At 34.5% G+C, this 22,219-nt stretch overlaps 2 protein-coding genes across 5 annotated transcripts; one reads left to right on the forward strand and one right to left on the reverse strand.

Annotated features, from left to right (window-relative positions):
• Window positions 1-8,024: 8,024 nt before the first annotated feature.
• On the forward strand, window positions 8,025-10,873 carry LOC126718261 (uncharacterized). Its single transcript, XM_050420376.1, has 3 exons — window positions 8,025-8,231; window positions 9,858-9,946; window positions 10,512-10,873. Exons 1-3 carry the CDS (start codon window positions 8,193-8,195, stop codon window positions 10,666-10,668), a joined length of 285 nt encoding a protein of 94 aa, XP_050276333.1. The 5' UTR covers window positions 8,025-8,192; the 3' UTR covers window positions 10,669-10,873.
• Window positions 10,874-13,873: 3,000 nt separating this feature from the next.
• Window positions 13,874-21,787, reverse strand: LOC126718260 (putative ABC transporter C family member 15). Of its 4 annotated transcripts, XM_050420373.1 has the most exons (12): window positions 21,720-21,787; window positions 20,616-21,555; window positions 20,218-20,304; window positions 17,666-19,095; window positions 17,485-17,571; window positions 16,782-17,387; window positions 16,515-16,679; window positions 15,958-16,252; window positions 15,119-15,639; window positions 14,954-15,017; window positions 14,596-14,835; window positions 13,874-14,252 (listed from the first exon to the last, which is right to left on the reverse strand). In XM_050420373.1, exons 2-12 carry the CDS (start codon window positions 21,439-21,441, stop codon window positions 14,128-14,130), a joined length of 4,446 nt encoding a protein of 1,481 aa, XP_050276330.1. In that variant the 5' UTR covers window positions 21,442-21,555; window positions 21,720-21,787; the 3' UTR covers window positions 13,874-14,127. The 4 variants fall into 4 exon arrangements, with proteins under 4 accessions (XP_050276330.1, XP_050276331.1, XP_050276329.1 ...); XM_050420374.1 differs by lacking the exon at window positions 21,720-21,787 and having other exon boundaries at window positions 20,218-20,292; window positions 20,616-21,691; XM_050420372.1 differs by lacking the exon at window positions 21,720-21,787 and having other exon boundaries at window positions 20,616-21,691.
• Between the last annotated feature and the right edge of the window lie 432 nt (window positions 21,788-22,219).

The following is a 22,219-nucleotide window of genomic DNA, read 5'->3' on the forward strand; positions in this document are numbered from 1 at the left end:
TACCCTATTCTGTAACACCCATTGAATCCTAAAAGCTTTCAAAACAGACTCACTAATCATATGCAACATTGCAATGAATCAATAAATAGTCCATCTAGTCAATCAACAAACATAAGGCTGCTAGCCAATCAGAGTAAATGTGTGTGTGTTAAAATACTTTTTTTAAGACCTTCTCTCATCTCTTCATATGTGTGTGTTAAAATACTCAGTATTCTTAAAAAAAAAAAAAGTATTTGTGAGACTTCTCATCAATTAAAAACAAAAGTTGAAAAATATTTCCTTGGAGTTTTGCTTATACAGAAAGTTAGAAATTTTCTAATATATTTATATAGATATCAAATGAAAACTTTAATTCACTATTATAAAATATTAATAAAAAAATTTAAAATCAACCTAAAAAAAATGATAAGCACAATCAAAATAAAATTATTGAAAATTAAACTCATAAATACAATCAAAATAAGGATGCAACCCAAAAAAAAAAAGATGCAACAACAAAAAGAAAAAATAAAAATCTATTCATTAAACTTACAAAAGAAAAAAAAATCAATTAAACAACAATGCCCATTATTCCCTCAACCCATTTATTTTAGTGAAGACCAAATTCATCAATTTACCTAATTACTGCATGCATAATTACAAATACTTGAAACTTCCAAAAAAAAGACATTTGATAGTCATTTTTGTGTGTGCAAATTTTAAAGTTGAGGAGTGATTTCCAAAGTTTTGATGCATATCATTCTTATTTTGAAGTTTTTGGGATGTATTTGTATTATATAGGTAGGTTTAAGGGGGGTATTTTAGTCATACTTGAGGAAATAGTTTTCTGTTGACTAGGAAAAATACCATCTTTCAAGGTTCAAAGTGTTAAAAGCTTTTCACCATCAAGAGAACATAACCCCCCTCTCTCTCTCTCTCTCTCTCTCTCCAAAGTGACAAAGCTATAACAAAAAGCTCCAAAATAATTTAAAAAAAATACCACTTAAATCTCCAAAATGGCAAAAAAATCCATTCAAAAAATCCACACAAAAACCATAAAATATATAAAATGAAAAAAAAAACCCTCGAAACCTTTGAAATTACCCACAAAAAAATCTAAACACTTCCAAAATAATAAAAACTAGTTGCTAACTCGTGCTATGCATGAGAATCTATCTATTTGTGAGGTAGACTAAAATAATTTTATAATATATATGTATAGATAACCCAAGAACCTCTAAAAAAAATAGAAATACTCCTAAAATATCCAATAAGACCAAAATACCCTCAAGATAACAAAAATTATTAAAATATCCATGAACATGAGAATCTATCTATTTGTGAGGTAGACTAAAATAATTTTATAATATATATGTATAGATAACCCAAGAACCTCTAAAAAAAATAGAAATACTCCTAAAATATCCAATAAGACCAAAATACCCTCAAGATAACAAAAATTATTAAAATATCCATGAACATACACAATTACCAAAATTATGTGTTCATGCTAGTTTAACTAGTTAAGTCTTTTGTCAAGAATCTTATAATTCAATTGGTTGTCATCTTTTGAAATTTCTAATAAAAGCATTCACGTTTCAAATCTTGCTTTTCCAGCTGCAACTAGCGAATTATAAAGAATAATAAAAGATCTTAATAACGTCTTTTATTGTTGTATCAAAGGATTGGAGACATTATAATAGGGATAATTGGGTTAAGGACTTCCTCACAAACATTGACAATACCACTACCATGATGACATAGTTATGGGCCTGAAAGGATGGACTCACTCTATCAAAACAATTGGGCTTTGTAAACAAAATGTGGAAATGGATGCTAAATGAGTAGCAGATCTTTTCATCGAATAATGCAGTATTGATCATGAATCATGAATCATGATCCTCACCCTTGTAGTACTATAACGTACGACTACAAGATTGTCAACCAAAAAAAAAAAAAAAAAAACGATTCAAATTACTTTTAGTATAGTTTGAGGCTTACCAACTTGATCATGCATATCGTGAAGGGAACCATAGCTGGGCTACGGAAGGGTGTAGTTGTATGATTGATTTTGTGTTTGATTTAGAATAGTGATGTATGCTAATTATTAGCAGATGTTTGGGGTGTTAACATCTTATCCTAGACATATTTGTACCTGATTTTTGTTTAATTCTATTCGTTTAAAAAAAAATTAATTGGAGTTACTTGATATCATAAATTTAATGTATATTAGGATAGTGTTAAAGGAATATATAAAACCAATGCATGCTTCCATTTGCAACAAAGAGGAGAAGGAAATTAAGAAGAGCAGTCTCCAAATCTCTCTTTCAACAGTGGAGGTAATGATCCAAAAAATAATCAGTTGGGTCACTTATACAAATCTAGAGCTTTGGAGGGTCTTCTAAGATTTGCAAGAAAGAGAAAATTTATCAAAATGACCATCGGGGTGTGACCATTAGGGTGTGCCCTACTCCTCCAATGGTCAAGTTGATTTGGCTTTTGAGAATAGGAAGAGTATTTTTCTGTTGATATAGGTGACCATTATTAGGAATTGATTGCAGTGTCTTTATTGGGTTAATAATACTAGGTGCCTTTATAACCTTCATTAATGGACGATAATGGTTAGCTGACCATTTTCCGGTTACCACACATTTAGAGCATGTATTGATTGTCATCATTCATCATCTATTCAATATGGACGACTGTTACTTACATATCCGTCTTGCTAGTGGTACAAGGTTGTCTATTAAGGTGGATGACCTTATCAAAATTTTCGTACCCATCAGGAGGAATTTCCTCTAATCTATTAACTACATGGCAACTCAAGTGAATATCTATGTGTACTTTTAGCTATATGTGTGAATGATCTTATAAATTGTCACATAATGTAATATGTGTGCCTCCTCCAAACAAGAGGAGTCATTTTTCATTTCTTCTTTCTATTGAGAGTTGTGTTAAGTTCTCCAAAAAATTGTACTTGTATGATACTTGAATATATTTGACACTAATAAAAAGTGTTCTCTTGGTAGAGTTTTGTACTTATATGATACTTATGTATGACGGGTTCGTGCCATATAATGAACAATAACATAATGTAGTCTCTTCCTGTTGGACGAGGTTGAATATGTAGCTACACAGTACTTCTCCACATTATTTACTTCCTCTTAGCCAGGAGATATGACAGAGCTTTTAAATGCCATCTTACCTATAGTAACGGATGCAATGAACCAGATGTTAACTAGAGACTTTCAGGCTTCAGAAGTTGCCCAAGCATTGAAGCAAATGCACCCTAATACTGCACCAGGACAGGACGGTTTGCCACCTTTATTCTATCAAAAATTCTGGTCACTCATCGGCACCTGTGTCACTCAAGCTGCACTTGATTTCCTGAATCATGGTATTGTCCCTCCTAACTATAATGACACTCAGATTGTTCTTATTCCTAAAGTCCAAAACCCTAGAAAAATCATTGATTATAGGCCAATTAGTCTATGTAATGTGGCTTACAAAATAGCTTCTAAAGCAATTGCTAATAGACTGAAGAGTGTTTTATCAATAATTGTCAGTGAGAATCAAAGTGCTTTTACTAAAGGGTGCTTTATAACTGATAATGTATTGGTTGCATTTGAAACCATGCATCATATTAGCCAAAAGAAGTTTGGGAGAGTGGGGGAGATGACTTTAAAATTGGACATGAGCAAAACTTATGATAGGGTAGAATAGACTTGCTTGGAGAATATTATGAGGAAAATGGGTGTTCATCAGAAAATGATTGAAGTGATTATGAGGTGTATAATAACTGTCACATATTCTATCCGTATTAATGGGCAAACTCGAGGCAAAATTGTACCCTCTAGGGGCCTCCGCCAAGGGGACCCATTATCTCCTTATTTGTTTCTATTTTGTGCAGAGGGTCTTTTAGCACTTCTTCGTCATGCAGCAGAGAAGCAAACTATCCATGGTGTGGCTGTTTGTTGGAGAGCTCCAAGAATTTCCCATCTATTCTTTGCTGATGATAGCTTGGTATTTTGTCGAGCATCATTGGAAGAATGTAATGAGTTACAACACATATTCACCGTATATGAAGCTGCCTCAGGCCAGCAACTCAATAAAGTCAAGATTGCCCTCTTTTTCAGTAAGAATACTCCACGTGCAATACAGGAAGAAATAAAATCTAGATTTGGAGCCCAAGTCATACGCCAGCATGAAAAATACCTAGGCCTACCTTCGTTGGTTGGGAGATCCAAAAAGAACACCTTCCATGATCTTAAAGACAAACTTGGCAAAAAACTATCGGGGTGGAAGGAAAAGCTTCTATCAAATGCGGGCAAGGAAATATTAATAAAAGCAGTTGGCCAAACAATTCCTTCTTATACCTATGAGTTGTTTCAAACTCCTAGATTCCTTATGTGATGAGCTTGCTGGTATGGTTCGCAAATTTTGGTGGAGGCAAAATAATGGGGTGGACAAGATGGCTTGGCTTAGATGGGAGAAGATGTGCACTCCTAAGGAGACTGGCGGCATGGGATTTAGGGACCTCAAGACCTTTAACGTGGCATTACTAGCCAAGTAAGGGTGGCACCTTCAAACCTGTACTAATTCCCTATTCTATCGTGTCTTCCAAGTTAAATATTTTCCGAATGGAGACTTTCTCTCAACTACTTTGGGCACAAAACCATCATATGCTTGGAGAAGTATATTTGCTGCACAACAGATAGTCCGGAAAGGGAGCCGTTGGAGGATAGGAAATGGAGCCAAAGTTTGAATATGGGGTGACCGCTGGCTCCCTTTGTCTTCCACATACAGAGTTGTAACACCATGCCCGAATGTTGGTGCTGAATTACCAGTGGCTACGTTAATTGACTACCAGAGAGGAGAATGGGACTTGGAAGCCCTCCAACGAACCCTCATGGCCAAAGATGTTGAATCGGCTCTTTCCATTGCACTGAGCCTAACTCTGCCTGAAGATCGTCTTATCTGGGCTATGACTTCTTCGGGGAAATTCACGGTGAAATCGGCGTATAGGTTGGTACTGGATGAGAGAGCTGGCCATGACACTGAAGAGAGCTCAAACTCAATGTGCATGAAGGAATTTTGGAAGTTTATTTGGCGATTAAAAGTCCCTAATAAGATTCAAAACTTCACGTGGCGTGCATGTCGGAATATTCTACCCACGAAGGCCAACCTCTTTCGTCGGAAGATAACAATAGACAATATCTGTGAGGTATGTGGAAATTTTGAAGAAACAACAGCCCATGTGCTCTGGCACTGTCACCGTGCAAAGGAAGTGTGGAAGGAGATAAGTTTGGACATGGATAAGGTTATGGACAAATGCTCGGAATTCCTGGATTTGCTGTGGTATGCCCGAAATGTGAAATAGTGGCCGGAGGAGGACGTTGGTCTGATGGTCATGACGGCATAGGGTATTTGGATGAACCGGAATGAGGTGCGCCATGGGAAGAGTAGAAAACCTGCTTCTGTTCTTGCTCGGTGGACAAAAGAATACTTGGAGAACTACGTGATGGCTAACCACTCTACACGACCATACAAAGAATCGGTGGAAGGAACGTGGCAGCCTCCTAAGCCCCCGTGGTATAAAGCCAACATGGATGGTGTAGTATTTTCTCAGCAAAAGGAAACTGGAATTGGGGTTGTGATTAGGGACCATCACGGGGCTGTGGTGGCAGCACTAAGCAAGAAACTAAAAGTTCCGCTAGGTGCTATTGAGGTGGAGGCAAAAGCAATGGAGGAAGCAGTCAACTTCACGTGGGATATGGGGATCCGAGACTGCCTATTCGAAAGTGACTCCCTCACTGTGGTGAATGCCATGTTGCGCCTCACAGACCCTCCCTCGTCAATTGCTAATATTATTGCTGGGTCCTTGTCCCAGCTTTATAAGTTTCGGGAGGTCAACTTCAGTTATGTGGTTCGGTCAAGGAATAAGGCTGCACACACGTTAGCTCAATGTGCAAAAGGTGTGTCAAATCAAAATGCTTGGATTGAGGAAACACCAGGCTGTATTGAGCGACTGGTGTCTTAGGATGTACTGTTTTTGTCTCAGTATGAACTAAAGTAATGAGTTTCACATCAAAAAAAAAAAAAAAAAAAAACATAATGTAGTCTCCTTTACAAGGAGTTTCAAATCTCCCTCACCCGATTTATAGTAATATTTTGAATTATAAAAAAGAACAACTGAGCTTTTGTATCTTAAAGAAAATCCGATTCTCAAAAAAAAAAAAAAAAAAAAGTATCTTAAAGAAAACAAGTTTTTTTTTTTTTTTAGAGATAATTGCAACATGTTGCTAACCCCGCAACTTGAATCCTTTCCCCCTTAGACCTCCAAGCACTTTATGCAAGAAGAGGTACCAATTCAGTTATAAGGCCTTTGGCTAAAGAAAACAAGTTAAAAGAGAAGAGTTGGTGCACTGATTTGGTGGTGGATTCTTGGTGGAGATAAAGAAAAAATTAATTGAAATTTAAATACTTCTAAAAAATTAAATTATGTTAATAAAATGTTGTCACGTAGTGAGCACACAAAAAAGTTAGGGACTTTTATTAATTAGTTTCAAAGGGATGAGTTTGAATTTGATCCGGTTCCAGTGTCTTTTACTCTTGCAAATTTCTCTTAATAATAATTATTTTATATATAAAATTGGTAAAGAATTAAAAAATTAATTTTAGACTTTTTTAATTGCATGAGGTTACTGTACAGCTAGTTATAAAGGCTGTCAATCTCGTGGGTCTTGTTTGATTTCGTATTTTATTTCTTCTCTTCCTCTCAACCAAAATTCAAAGTCCTAAAGCATGTCTTGACTCTTGCCTACTAATATTTACAGGGACACGCCAAGTCTAAGTTGTCTAACGCACACCTTCTTTCTTTCTTTCTATTATTATTATTTTTTTTTTAACAAACAAACACACACCTAAATAGTATTGTAAATTTTATTACTGAGAGTAAAAGCTATTATAATTAAATCTATATTTTTTAAATTTGAGAGAGGGAGGTTATTTTCTTTTGATAATTTTTTATTTTTATAATTGTTATGTACAAATAGAAAGTTCCTATATGTAGACATATATTAACTTTAGAATTTATTACTATTACTAAGCAATAACTATTACATTTATTTTAGAGAGGGAATAATTATTCCTTATTTTAGAGAATAATTTTTTTTATTGAAATTTTTTAGAGAATAACTATTTATAACTTATAAAATAACTTTTTTTTAATAAGAAATTTCTTGATTATTTCCTGTAATAAAAATAAACCAAACTATAGAATATTTTTTTTTAAAAATAAGAACTACAAAATAACTAAATCATAAGTTTTGTTTTAAAAAAAAAAAACTAAATTATAAGAATAACTATTATATTACAATGTCTTAATATTAGTATATTACAGTATACTAAACATGCTCTAAAAAATACTTATAGAGTTTGGGGATGTTTGATATATGTAATAGATCCAATAATGGAATGTTTATTGATGTGAAATAGCTACGCATATGCAAAATCTTTTACAAACTTTCCATATATAACAACTATGAATATTCCTAAAAAAAAAAAAAAAAAAAAAAAAAACTATGAAGATGAATAATTATTCTGTACAACATATTGTATTCTCATTTAAAAAAAAATACTATTCCTATTGTAGTCTCCATTTAGCTTATCAAAAGTTCACTTTTTAGTTTTTATTTATTGTTCACCTATCTTTATTTAGCCAAAAAAGCATAAATAAATAACACCCGTTTTTGGTTAGCAACAAAAATAACAAGCTTTAAACTCAAAATTTTGAGGTAGACTATAAATCTAAACAAATTAATTAGTATCCACCAAATATCTTTGGTCAGCACACAACTATATTGACAATACGTTATTATATAGTTACACCAATGGAGTCCCAACCGCGAATTCACTGGACATTCCGTCATTATTGACCACTGACCATTCCGCTTTACGTAAACGCAAGCAAGGCACGCACGCACGCACCAACTTAGTCTGGCTGGCTATATTCTCGGAACTTTTTGAATTAAAAACCAAACTCCCAAAATAGCGTAAAGCTTAGCATATATATCTAGCTGGTGCAAATCATTTCCTTATTAATTCTGCTTCCTTATTTGTTTCTCACTAATATTCTTTCTCTCCAAGTTTTCTTGGAGAAGGGTTCCTTTTTTCTTGGTTGGTTTCTTCTCTTATTTCTCCTACTACTTTTCATGGCATCCGCCACCGCCAACAGATGGTTAAGGCCTGAGGTACTTGAAAGCTTTTGTGAAAAAAAGAGTGTTTTGTCATTAATATTTGATGTTGGTTTTGGTTTTTATTAAAGAAAACTCACATGTTTTATCATCATGTTGTTATGCATGTTTATTGGTATATGTGGTAATATAAATCTTTGGATCTGTAAGTATGTTACTCTTTGTTCAGAGATCTGGGCTGATGGGTTATTGGTCCACTCCTTTGATGCATGTTTAACAAGAAAAATGAAAGGAATTTTTTTTTTTTTTGGATTTTCTTATTGGGGTGACTAGAAAACAAGGCTTTTGTTTAACTAATGATCTTAATTTATTTATTTTATTGAGGCTTTGAAGCTGCTGAAATTGACAATTGTATTTGTACAAGGCTAGTAAATATTGATGGAAGCTACTACTGTTTTTGACTAAACTTTGTTATGAAGCATGTTTGTGCCAATATGAATTCTCTGATTAATTTGATTTGTTTGATTGGGGTTAATGCTAAGACATTGTCATGAAAAACATAATATTTTGTCACCAAAAAATGATTGTTGTATAATTAAACATAATATATTTATAGCTTGAGTTTTTTACACAAACCTTATTTGGTTGGTAACACAAATAAATAGAATGACAGGACTGAGGGGATAACTAATTGGTTAATTCAAAAGGTAACCGGGGCAGTGGAAAAAATCACAAACAAATGAAATTGATTAAACCAAAAATGGTTCGATTTTCAAGTATATAATCAAGTGGGCAGAGCCTTTTGTGTCTTATATTGCAGAAATCATATGATTAAGGTACATATATTTTGGTTAATTGGAGGGATTAAATTAGAAAAAACGATACAGATCCTTTCATGATGGATGTGTTGTCATTAATTTACTCATTCATCTTTTATTTTTTGGGTCCTTTGATGTGGTTTAGGCAACATAAGGCTTCAACTTGATTGTTAACCTGTCCTTTTGAAGAAACACAAAAGACATTGATATAATGCCAAAGCATTTTGTTAATGGAAGAATGTGTTACTATGATATAAAGTTGAAGGATTTACTGCTTGTCTGGGCTAATAATTTTAGTCTTGTATGTGCATTCAAAATAGAGGACATACGTGATTATGTCCTCTCTCTCTTTTTGGTTTTGTTTTTCATGTTCTGTTTTTCCTCACCTTTTTGTGATTAAATTTTGAGTCATGCTATTCAACACCACAACATGGAATGGCATGCCATTAATTATACAATATAGTATAGAAAATAAGCAACAACATCACTGATTCGCTAGACTCAGACATACATATGTATCCAATGTGCACAATCATTCAGACTTTGAAAGCAATATGCTATCAACCTCATAGTTTTTCCTATTGTAATCTTTGTGTGATATGAGATAATTCTGCTAGAAATTTTATTTTATCTTGCTATTAGTCTTGGGATATATACTGTGTTTGATACAAATTCCTAGGACCTAGTCCTAGGTTTCAGTTCAGGGAGTCTAAGTCTTATAGTAAGTTAATTAGGCCATTTTTCTGTCTAAACTTCTTATGCTATAAGATTGCCCATTGACCATTTTGCTGAGTTTTTTCACTACCAGTCAAGCCCAGGCTTTTCATTATAAGCTTCTCTCATTTTTTTTTTCCCAATTTTATAGGTATACCCACTTTTTGCAACAGTTGGGGTTGCTGTTGGCATTTGTGCCATGCAGCTTGTAAGGAACATCTGCACCAACCCTGAAGTGAGGTAACTCTATTTTATGCTATCCTTGATTCCAAATCTGTTATGATGTTTTCTGGTATTTACACTTAAAGTGAACTGCCAATCTGAGTACGAGTCCTGTGAATTTTTGGTAATTGATTGGAAACCCTCACTCCAGCATCATATAGTGTTATAATTATTCAAGTCTTCTATTTCTGTCCATGTGAATCAATCATTTTATAAGATCTATGTTGATATTTAAACCAAAAATAAGCTTCTGTCTTAATACTCAAGTCCTTGTGAATTGCTTGTATCTGATTAGAGGCCCCCGTAGAACTGTCTTTTATGGTTTTGTTTTTTGATAATTTAGTTGTCACAACAAGTGGGTAAGGGATTGAACTCTAGTTCTCCTTATAAAGGAGATCAAGCAATGACACTGAGTTACAAGACTTTTGTCAAGTGTCTTATAGTTCTTTGATGATACAGCACTGCATCTGCTATTCATCTTGGAAGATAAATTGCACTGCACAAAAAAAATTTCCATAGGAAAGAAAAAATGAAAAAAGTGTCCACAATAGTTTAACATATCCAAATTTGATTATGCTATCAGGGTTACCAAAGAGAACAGAGCTGCAGGAGTGCTTGACAACTTTGAAGAGGGTGAGAAATATTCACAACATGCTGTCAGGAAGTTTGTACGCAATAGATCCCCTCAGGTCATGCCATCCATCAACAAGTTCTTCTCGGATCCAAATATTCCAAACTGAATCAAATTTTGTGATTTGAAGATTGCTAGATATTTGAATTTCGAAAATGGCGGTTGTCTGCTTAAATGATTGATTTGGAGAAAAAGAGAGACTATTTATTTTTTTAGAAGAGACATGAGATAATTGTGTTATACTGGATTCTATCTTGTTGATGCATAAGCACAATCCTTTAGTAATAAAGCCAATATTTACAAATTGGACATCATCTTTCTTGTTCTCCCCCACCCCCCTTTTTCCCTCTGTGTTGCATGCGTTGTGCGGATTAAAGAGAGAGAGAAAAAGAAGAAGATCAAAACAGAAGAAGAGAATTTACAACACGACTCAGACTTAGTTATTTTTGTTCTCTAATAGCAGGCAAAAGTTTGTGAATATTTTGCAGTCACTTAATAGTTTTTATGACTGAATAGTTTGTGCATAAAGCATTTTTTATATATTTCGAATCAGTACTTACCGTGCAAAACCATGTTTTATTGTCATTGACAAATAAATATATTTTTTCCCAGAATTGGCAGAGATTAAACTTTTGCAATTAAAAAAAAAAAAGTGAAAATCACATAATTTTTAACAACTACAATTTGACCAGGTGAATTTCCAAATATACAAAGAATTTTAAGTTTAACCCTGAACTAAATTTTGCTGTATCAATGCAAAGAGAACTCCAACTGATTCATTAGGATTTGAAATTTGAAAACACACACAGGATAAAAATTTCTAGCTGATAACCCCTTTTAGTATTTCTAACCTGTTACTATCTCACCTATGGCTAAGCATTATAGATTGCTCCTAACTTGAGTTTGAGATTATTAACTTGCTGAATTTAATGCCTCAATGCTATGAATCCTTTAGTTCAGAGTTAAGATTGGTCAACATGTCTTCACTAAAAAAAATAGAGGTTAACATGTCACAACTCAAGAACTTCCATATCTTACAAACTTAGCACAGTGACTTTTGGATGATTTCCTCAAGAATCTAATCACCAAATTTGAGAATGGAGAATCCTTGAGTGACTGAACTGGGGAGTCCTACTTTACAGAACTCCAAAGAAATCAAAAGGCGGACATTAATCTTGTTTCACTGCATTTTTGATTTAGTTTCTTTAACCACCTACAATAATCTCGCATTTGAAATTCATAGATTTAATAATTCTTTAATAGAGCCTAACATATTTGATTTTCCTTCCTTTCCTTTGGCTATGGTTGTTTCAATGCTTTACCTACCAGTTCTACTAAGAAACACAATGACCTAGTACAGCCTTTACCGCAAGAGGTAATTACAAGTTCATAGGTGATGATTGTGCATTCACCAATGCTGGAATTTTGAGACAGTGGATTTACTAACTCAAAGACATTGGTATTATGGTGCATCACATAGGTATATGTGCAGCTCTTATGGTATTAATTTACAAAAATTCTCTATCCATTAACAATATGTTTTTTTTTAAACAACAGTGAAATCATTAGTGTCATCAATATGGATTCTGAAAGAATTGGAGACTTGTGCTGATAAATCCATGGAGTTTTGTTGCTTCCTTGCCCTGATCATCTTTCACAGAAAAATCAAGCCTCTCTCAAGTAATATAGATCCTTTGCGTGGCATGTCCTCCTTCTCTTCATTGCCATACTTGCAATCTCCATGTGGTATCAGGCAAGGACAAATTTATATATTTATATGCCTTTTAACTGCTTCTGTATGATTATACCTATATATTTAGCATCACACTATACTCAACGAATAAAATTTTATATGTATTATCTCACTATAATGATAATTCACAAACATATATGCTTCATGCATCATTTTCTTTTATATGTAGTTGGTGCTTATTTCAAAATTTCTGCAGGCTTATTGCATTACCGCTGCCAGAGAACTAGCTCAAATGGTTGGAGTTCGTAACACTCATATCACTAGCGCAGCCATTGTTTCAATCAGGAAGAGCACTTTTTGACAAATAATTTGAGTATATACATCAATAGCAGTAAAAGGGTTGTCTTGGAAATATGTATTGACATTACTATATGCCTTTGTTCTAAGCACCCTCTCCAACTACACTCAAATCTCTGCCTAGCTAAGTCTTGATATCCTAGTTCAAAGCACAGTCTTCCAGTACATCCTCATAAAAGTCCTTGCTCATCTCCTTGCCAAACCATAATTTAAGGTCAATGGCAATGAAAAAATGTATATGTATTTTTTAATTTCAAGAATTATTAGAGATTGCATATCATTTACATCGCTTCTACAATGTGAAAATGTGCAGATCACAGAATTTTTAACAATAATAATTTGCTCAGATAAGTTTCCAAATATGCAATGTATTCTGATTTCAATCATGAACTAGTTTTTTGGTATCAATGCAAAAGCTCTACCTACAATTACTTAAGGAAAAAAAAGGAAAAAAGAAGAAACACATATGGGAAAAATCTCTATCTGAGATTGCCTCAAAATAGAGTTTGAGATTGTCAAGTTGGCTGATTTAATTGCCTGAATGCTATGGATCCTTTGGTTAGGAATTAAGATTGGCTAACATACCACAGGCAGGAACTTCCATATCTTATATCCTTAACACAGTGACATTGTATTGGTAGCATAGAACCTCACTTATCTACTACCAGAATTATGTTGCCGCACTGAGTACAGTGCAATTATAGGGTTCATGCTTTGTGTTCATAACTTCAGCCCTGCTTTCATCAATAAGTAAGGATCTCGGATGCTGATACCTTGACTTTCTTAGTTTCTTTCATGTTAGAACTTAGAACTTAGGAGGTCGATTGATAACTCCAGCCCCTCTTTTTGTCAATATGTAAGGATCTTGATGCTGATACGTTGAATTTTTTTCATGTTAGAACTTAGAAGGTTGAATAAAAAAATTTCCGTTGATAGCTTTGGATTCAATAATTTTCTCTTTTTTGAGGCATTCACAAAAGGCTTGGATCATCAATTATTTAAAGCTTTTGAGCATGGATTTTGAGAATTTTCTTTTTGGGATTGGGTTCTCTTAGATCACAGCGTTGACACATTCATACGTTTGTAGTGGGAGAGTTGTAATATCCTTTTCCCCATCTCTCAACTGAAACAGTGGTAATTTGCCAACAATTTCCTTGCTCTAGCTCACATTGCTATACCACATTACAAAGGCAGTATCTGATAGTCCATAGATTTTTGCCATACCAATTAATTTCTTGTAAACAAAAAAAAATTAGGTTATAGGTTTTGTCAAATTTGCAATTGCATTAACTGTAACTCTTTGGTTAAAATATTAAATTACTTGATGGTGTTGCCAAAGCATACACAGTATTATTCTCTGGCAACAATGCTGTGAGAAACTATATCAATGGTCTCATTGATGATCTACAATTTCTTCAGAATAACGGTTTTTCTTTCATGAATCCCAACGTGTCAATTCACTGTATGACTTTCAAGGGGGCTGCTATTATTGGTTTGCATCATAATCTTGTCCTTCGTTCAAGAAATATCCCTATGGCAGGCACTCTTGGATGATCTCCTCAAGAATTCAGCCACCAACTTTGAGAATGAAGAGGACTTATCCTTGAGTAACTGAGCTGGGGAGTCATACTCTACAATATTGCCTGTATTAAGCAGAATATCAGCACTAATAAGCTCAAATCATTCACAGTTGAATCTAATATTAAGTGGTTCTATAGTGCTAATTTATGTTTTTTGGATTTTAATTCATTTCTGAATATTTTATACTTAGTGAAATTAAATAGATAGTGGTACTAGCTTCTGTTCTTGTTAGCAATATGCTTATGTTTCAAACAAGGTCAATTTGTGTGTAATTCTCATCTACTTGTATGCTTGATATCAATAAAGTAACAAACTAAATATTACGTCTTTATTGGCCAGGAAGTAAGTTCTATCAATTTTTAAGATGGAATGTACTTTAAAATTTCTTGGATTTCCGAGATTTACCTTCATCAAGAACAAGAACCAATTCATTGTCAATAACAGTGGGTATACGATGAGCTACAGTAATAACAGTGCATCCCTTTGTCTCTTCTCTGATTGTTTCTTGAATTAGATTATCTGTTGCAGTATCTATAGAAGCAGTAGCCTCATCCAACACTAGAATTGTTTTCTTCTTGAGTAGAACCCTGGCCAGGCAAACAAGCTGCCTCTGTCCAACACTCCAATTTTCTCCATCTTCTGCAACTGCATCATTGCCCACATTCCAAAATGAAAATCCAAGCAATAAAAGAAAAATGAGTTTGTGAAAGAGTGGGAAATGGAAACAATAAATATACCAAAACTTATTTACTAATTTCTATACCTGGTGCATCAAGAAGCCTTTGGTCCTGGTTCACTATCTCTGCAAGACGACACTTTCTGATAACCTGACATATCAAGCTAAGTTAGTGAAGGAAACTAAAAAAAAAAAAAAAAAGAAGGGAGAAGCTTCAGTGATTCTTTCAAAAAAGTATTTTTGAGTACCAACCTCCCAAATTTCTTGATCTGAATGCTGTTGCAAAGGATCCAGATTACTTCTCACAGTTCCCTGAAACAATGTTGGGTCTTGTGGTATTATACCCAACCTAGACCTTAAATCCTGTAAACCTATTTTACAAATATCAACTCCATCGATCAGAATACGTCCTCCTGAAGGCTCCACCACCCTAAAGAGTGCTTGAATTAAAGTTGACTTTCCACTTCCTGTCCTCCCCACAAGTCCAATTTTCTTCTCTCCCGGGAAGGTGCAAGTAATCCCTTTTAGAACCATTGGAAGTGCAAGATTATACTGGACATGAAGGTTTTCAAGCTCTATCCTTCCATTTGTTGGCCATTCAGGCTTTGGCCTGTGATCTTCAATCACTAGGGGTGCTTCACTTGGTATATTTGTAAATTGGAGAATTCTCTCAACTGATATCATTTTGTTCTCAACATTGCACAGATTCCATATCACCCATGCTTGAAGAACATTTAGGTTCAAGCCATAGGTAGCTGCCAGTCCTGCTAAGCCTGAGATGGTTCAACCAGTGCATTAGTATAGCATTGAAATTTAATGGATTTAGTCAAAGAACTATAAAGATAACTTGATCATTGACAAAAGGATAAGAACAGGATATGTTGGCACTTTAGAATGGATGGTATCAGGTATCAATAGTAGGCAGAAGCATACTTAATATATGGACATTTCCACACATTATCATTGAAGGGTTTTAATCTCGAGTAGAAATAAATGTTAGATTGTCTTTCTTTGTTTGACTTGTATTTAGTTGCCAATTGCTACACTTGTTCTGTTAGTTTATAAATAAGAAGAAGGGCAGGGAAACTTACTGGGGTCAATAGCTGACCTAGCCAGGCTCACCAAGATTATCAGAACAAGGAAGAAGACAAGATTAAAAAGAAAGTTGATCCGAACACACAACCATTCCATTGTGGCAGAATTGTGAAAGGTTATACGAGAATAATCATCAATCAGGCTCAGAATTCTTGTCACAAAGCGCTCTTCCTGATCAAAACAATGAATAGTTGCTGCCCCAGAAACTGATTCTGAAAAGTGGTGCAAGATTGGAGCCTTTCGAATGCCAACCATTCGGGCTAGTTCTCTAGCAGTGGTAATGTAATAATCCTACAGGAAGGTTAAATGTACATCACAGTTTAGTGATGCACCATTGTAAGAAACATGAAATTTTTTTAAAGATTAAAAGAAAATGATGCGTGCAGCATATATGTTTAAGAGTATAGTTAGATAAAACATGTTTAACCTTTTTCATTAAGAATTACGTGAAGTGTGATACTGCTGTACATTTTCTTTTGAAACATGTATAGCTTATTTCGTAGTGAAGCTGTCAAAATGTCAAATAAAAATTTAAAGCAGGATCTGTTCTTGCCTGATACCACATAGAGATGGCAATAATTGCAAGGAAGAGAACGAAGACTAGCCAAGAGACCTGGGACATTAGGATGATGATACTTAATAGCTGAATAAGTGCAAATGCCAATCCAGCTAATCTGTAGGGAATGTCTGTGTCTACGGTGCTTTGATCTGTAGAAGACTGCAATAGTGAAAAGAAAAAAGGGGGAAGTTATTCTGGAGTTTTCATACAAACTTCAAACAAAACAATATATTTTTTACTTTGAAATAAACAGAAACATACCCTACTAAGGATTCGACTTGAAGGTGTGGAGTCAAAAAAAGAAATGGGTGCTCGAAAAACTGATGTGATCATTCCACAGAAGAGACGCTGAGCAGTCTCAACAGCAATAGTAGATAGCAAAACTGCCCTTCCCAATACGAAGATTGAGCTCCCACCAGACATCAAAATGAATATCCCTATCATATGCTTTCTACTGACTCTTCCTTCTACCTCTGTTGCCCACGCAATCCAGTAATTGCTGCCCATTTGTAGTCCTTGGAAGAGAACTTGACAGAGAAGGGTAACTGGAACTAGAGCTCCTTTATATACAGAAGTAACAAAGGTTGAGTAAACACTCCATTTTACTCTACCAGTTTCTGCTTCTTCTTCTTCTTCAGTTCTTGCTTTAAGTTTTCCATTGTTGATGGGACCTTCAAATTTTTTTTCTGCAGCTTCTATCTCATTTATCTCATGGGGTCTAGTAGTTAAGGTATTATCATCTTGGAGTAGGTTAACTTGGTTTAGTGATTTTCTATGAGCAGCCATTTGTCTAACAAGTTCACCATTCGAATCTGCCATCAGATCTTCATACCTTCCTGACTGAACTATCCTTCCAGCTTTCATCACCTATCAAAATATGCATTTAAAACCAAGTGATCAGAAGCTTGAGAGGACAGTGATCATAGTTTCATAGACGGGTTGGACAAGGATTTCAATAACTTACCAAAACAAGGTCGGAAGCATCTAAAAATTCCACTTGATGAGTAGCATAGATGACGGTCTTTTGTGACAATAGATGCATGAGACACTTCTGCAAAAAAGCATTCTATATTTAATTGAAATCCACGAATGGTGCATGCATAACAAACAAGAAGTTAAGACACAATGAAAAAAATGTAACTTGCCTTGAACAAATAGGTTCCAGTATGGGCATCAACAGCACTGAAAGGGTCGTCCAAGAAATAAACATCGGCATCACTATAGACAGCTCTTGCCAGTTGGATTCTTTGCTTTTGTCCTCCACTCAAGTTCATTCCCCTCTCTCCAACTACACTCAAATCTCTGTCTTGCCAAATCTTGATATCCTGATTCAAAGCACAGGCTTCTAGTACATCCTCATAATATGCCTTGTTCATTTCCTTGCCAAACAGCACATTCTCTCTAATCGTACCTGTTTGAATCCAAGCAGTTTGGGGCACGTAGGCCTTCCTTCCATAAACTGTTACTCCTCCCCCAGAAATCCTGGGAATTTCACCAAGTATACTAGAGAGAAGACTTGATTTTCCTGACCCAACCGGACCACAAACTGCAACCTTGTAACCTTTCATTATCTTCATCTTCTCCAAAATTTTGATTGTAGGTCTCATTAATTTTTCTTCACTTGTTTCCCAAGCATATTCCCCTATATCAATCTCAATTGCGATATTCAAAGCATTTGAAGTATGATCACGTATCAGCTTCTTTTGTTCTTCTTCACCAATGAAATCTTGGATACGCTCAACTGAGACCTTTGTTTGAGCAATCATTGAAATGAGCTCTGGTAGGTTGTAGATAGGTTCTCGTAAAATTTGAAAAGTGGCTAAGGCTGAGAGGACTGTACCTGCTGTTAATGGTGTCTTCAATACAATGCAGACACCAAAAGTGACAATTGAAACAAAAGTTGGTGAAGCCCAATAGAGAAAGGTCACTGCTGAGGAAGAATACAGGTATTTTTTCAGCCAGCTTCTCTCAGTTTCCCTGAGATGTAGGAGCTTCTTTAAGAATGAGGGTTCCCATGAATGCAGTTTCAAAATTCTCATGCACTTGAAAGTCTCCACAGTCACTTTGATTCTTGAATCCTTAGCTTCCATGATCTTGGAGTGAAGCCTTTTTTGCATCTTAACCAAAGGCGTGTTGCATACCATCACCAAAAGTGTGGCAAAAAGAGCAGCAAAGGAGGGGGCAGCTCCTAGATTCCTGTAGAGGATGATCAAGGCCAGAATGACCTGGACTGGAAGCAGCCAAACTCTATGAATGTGCCAGCAGAAGTCTCCAATTCTTTCAGCATCCACATTGATTAAATTTATAATTTTACCGTTACTTAAACCAACATACTTAGTGGATATAGATTTCTTGTAAATTAATGATATTAGAGCTGCCCTTAATTGTATGCCAATTCGCTGTGCACCAAAATACCATTGTCTTTGAGTTAGTGACTCCACTGTCTTTGCAAAGAAGAAAATGAGTGCAAGAATCAGACCATAGTGGGTGCCTAAATCATCTTCCTTTCCCAGCAGGAAATTCACAAAGTTTGTGATTAGGAGGGGACCAGTATAGGATGCAATTGTGTTAACTCCTACAGGGAAGAAAAAGCAAAAAAGAAAAAGAACAAAAGTATATTAAACTAGTCGCTAACCTGTGCGATGCACGGGAAATGTATTGAGTACAATATATAATTTAATCTTTGTTTATTTTACTACAACACCAAAATTGAATTTGTAAAATAAAATCATATAGCTAAAACATTTGTTAACAGCTATACATTTCAGACATTTATTAAACTATATTATTATTATTATTATTATTATCAACTTAACAGTATTTTAATATATGATACCAACATGCTTCAAGAAAATGTCCAACATTGAAAACAATTTCGAAAACAAACTCAACTAAACAGTTTGATGAATAAATATATTACAATCTATAATATAAGCCAAGAAATAAACTTTGAAACCAATATGAACAAAATCCACGTCAAACAAAACCATTTCGATCATTAAGAATATGACTCACTAAAGTCATAAAAAACACAGGATTCATTACAAAAAAAAAAAAGCATCTTTAGTCTTTATAGACTTTGCCTAAGTACCCAGATACAATGACACATACTCACACAAAAAGAGACATAAACACGGACAATTAAAGAAAAAATAAGAAAAACAAAAGAGACGTAAACACGGACAATTAAAGAAAAAATATAGGAAAAAAAAGTTAGGAATAGAAATATAAGATAAAGATGGGTTACCCTCAAAAAGAATAATCCATGGATATTCATTGAAATCTTCTAGATAATTTCTGATAATAGAAAAAATAAAACTCAAAAGTTATGATGTTAAAACTTCCAAAAGGCCAAAAATTTTTTTTTAAAAAAAATCAGAAGATTCAAAGCTTCAAAAGTATTGAAATAAAACAATATATATATATATATATATATATATATATATATAATTACGCAATAGAGAAATACAATAGAAAGAAGGGAATCCATGATTATAGATTTTCCACTTATGTATTGGACTCATCTCCTTCTTCGGTCAATGCAACAAGGTTAGGATTATTTGATTTGTTCAATAAAAATTTGAACAAATCAAAAGATTCAGGCCCAGCAATTAAATAAACAAAACAACAATTGACAAACTTATAAGAAAAAGCAACAAATCTATAATTTTTATTGAACAAATCAAATAACCCTAACCTTGATGCATTGACCGAAGAAGGAGAGGAGTCCAATACATAAGTGGAATATGTGAATTGTGAAGCATGAGCCGCCCTAAAAAAAAATCTTGAAGAAAAATAAGTTTTAAGGAGAAAATTGTGTTGCGGCAAAAATAAGTTTTTGGGGCTTAGGTTTTCTACGCAAGCAATTCTTAAATAGGAGAGAGTAGAGGCGGTGAGAGAGTGTCCTTATTTGGGTAGAAGTCTAATTTGCATTCGAAAAGGAAAACAATGATGAGGTGGAAAATTTAATTTAATTTAAATATTGTGCTGACGTGGAAAATTGTGGGAGTTTCAAAAGCTTCGGTTTTATATATATATATAGATATGGGGAGGAGAAAATAAAATAATTATTAGACTACAAGGACAGAGTGGTACCTGCCAAAGCTGCATTCATGAACAAGGGTTTCCATATGGCACAGGCTATGGCCTTTGGCAATGATGATGCTTTTCTGAGCGATTTTTCCAGCAACGGGGAAGCATTTTCTGCTGTTTCTGATTGAGGAATTGGAGGAATATGAGGTAATTCAAGCTTTTGAACTCGACCTCTTTTAAAAATAGGGTTTAACCATTGGAAGGTAAGTTGGCTCCAAATTCCAGCATTTGTGAATTCACCATCATCACCAAGGGAACTTTCATTTTCCTTTTGCAGTAAAGGCTCTACTATGTCACTGTGTTTCCTAGTACAACTAGTAGGAAAAGCATTGAAACAAAGAAGTATTGCGAAAGGAAAGGAAGCAAAATCAACTATATTAGGTTCTGGAAAAGGACTTGGAAAATCTATGGATTTCAAATGTGTGATAGTGTAAATGGTGAGAGATACTGAATCAACGATGAAGGAAAAGACCCACCAGAGGATAAGGATCAATGGCCACCTTTTGTTTCCACTAAGAGTTCTATTCTTTGATAAGACTGCTACTAAAGTTGCTAAAACCCAAGTCATGAACAAGAAGACAGATTTAATAGTGATAATCCTATGATTCCAATATTCATACAAACCAAAATCAAGGTACAGTATTGAGATGATGACATTGGATAGAACAGTGATCATTGTAAAAACTCTACACCCTCTAACTCGTCCATGCTCATTTATATCACCCTCTCTCCTTTGTCTCCAAACGTTTTGCAAAACCCATGTCAGAAACGCTATGGCAAATGTTAAGGTGAGAATCTCCAAGGAGATATCAATGATGACTGACTCCATATTCTACAAGAGTCCCAGTTCAAGTTAGTCTTCACTAATCACAAACCAAAGACCAAAAGATGAAATACGTGGCGAAGAACTAAGAACAAAAAGTGAGTCTGCAATCAACAAGACCTGCATATATAAACACCTGCATATCAATGCCATGATAATGTAATACAATGTCAAGAAAAGCAACCGAATTGAAATTGAAATATTTTTAAGTAAAACAGTAGCACAATCAGAGGATATGGATTTAAAGAACAAGTAGCAGTAGGGACGTTTATAAGAGGAGCAACCTTCGAAAATGTGAAAGGACACACAGTGGCTCTTTTAAGGGTAGGGACAAGGAGTGTTGAAAGTGTTGTACACAACACTGCTACAGGTCTGAGATTCTTATAAATAAATAAACAACAATCACATAAACAGACAAACTATCTCTGTCACTTCTTCTTTCTCAACAAATAAAAAAAAATCTGTCACTTCTAATCCTGAATGGAATACTATGAATAAAAGTCAAATGGCGGCCAGAATCTTAATAACAGTCACATCTATTTTCCTAAATTCAAGCTGTCACTTTTGCACACTAAGAAAGTAAGAACGTTCATGTATGTCCTCATTCCAACCTCATGCAATTCCTTTTATTTATTTATTTTTCAGTTTTGTAAGATTTCACTATGACACTATAGAGCAAATATATGTATATAATAACCTATATATTTCAAATACTCTTTTACAGCTTATAAATGGAAAAATAATAGTGACATGAATCATGTTTACTCACCAATTACAACATATT

This window comes from Quercus robur, chromosome 3, assembly GCF_932294415.1.
Source record: "Quercus robur chromosome 3, dhQueRobu3.1, whole genome shotgun sequence".
Lineage (NCBI taxonomy): Eukaryota > Viridiplantae > Streptophyta > Magnoliopsida > Fagales > Fagaceae > Quercus > Quercus robur.

Bases quoted from the DNA above. Each gene is read 5' to 3' on its own strand.
- LOC126718261 (XM_050420376.1), top strand. From the start codon at position 8,193: ATGGCATCCGCCACCGCCAACAGATGGTTAAGGCCTGAG. The intron at 8,232-9,857 runs GTACTTGAAAGC...CCAATTTTATAG, and splicing joins ACAGATGGTTAAGGCCTGAG to GTATACCCACTTTTTGCAAC. The intron at 9,947-10,511 runs GTAACTCTATTT...TTATGCTATCAG, and splicing joins TGCACCAACCCTGAAGTGAG to GGTTACCAAAGAGAACAGAG.
- LOC126718260 (XM_050420373.1), bottom strand. From the start codon at position 21,441: ATGGAGTCAGTCATCATTGATATCTCCTTGGAGATTCTCACCTTAACA. The intron at 17,572-17,665 runs GCAAGTTACATT...GCTTTTTTGCAG, and splicing joins CTGGAACCTATTTGTTCAAG to AAGTGTCTCATGCATCTATT. The intron at 14,836-14,953 runs GTATAGAAATTA...GCAATGATGCAG, and splicing joins AAGGCTTCTTGATGCACCAG to TTGCAGAAGATGGAGAAAAT.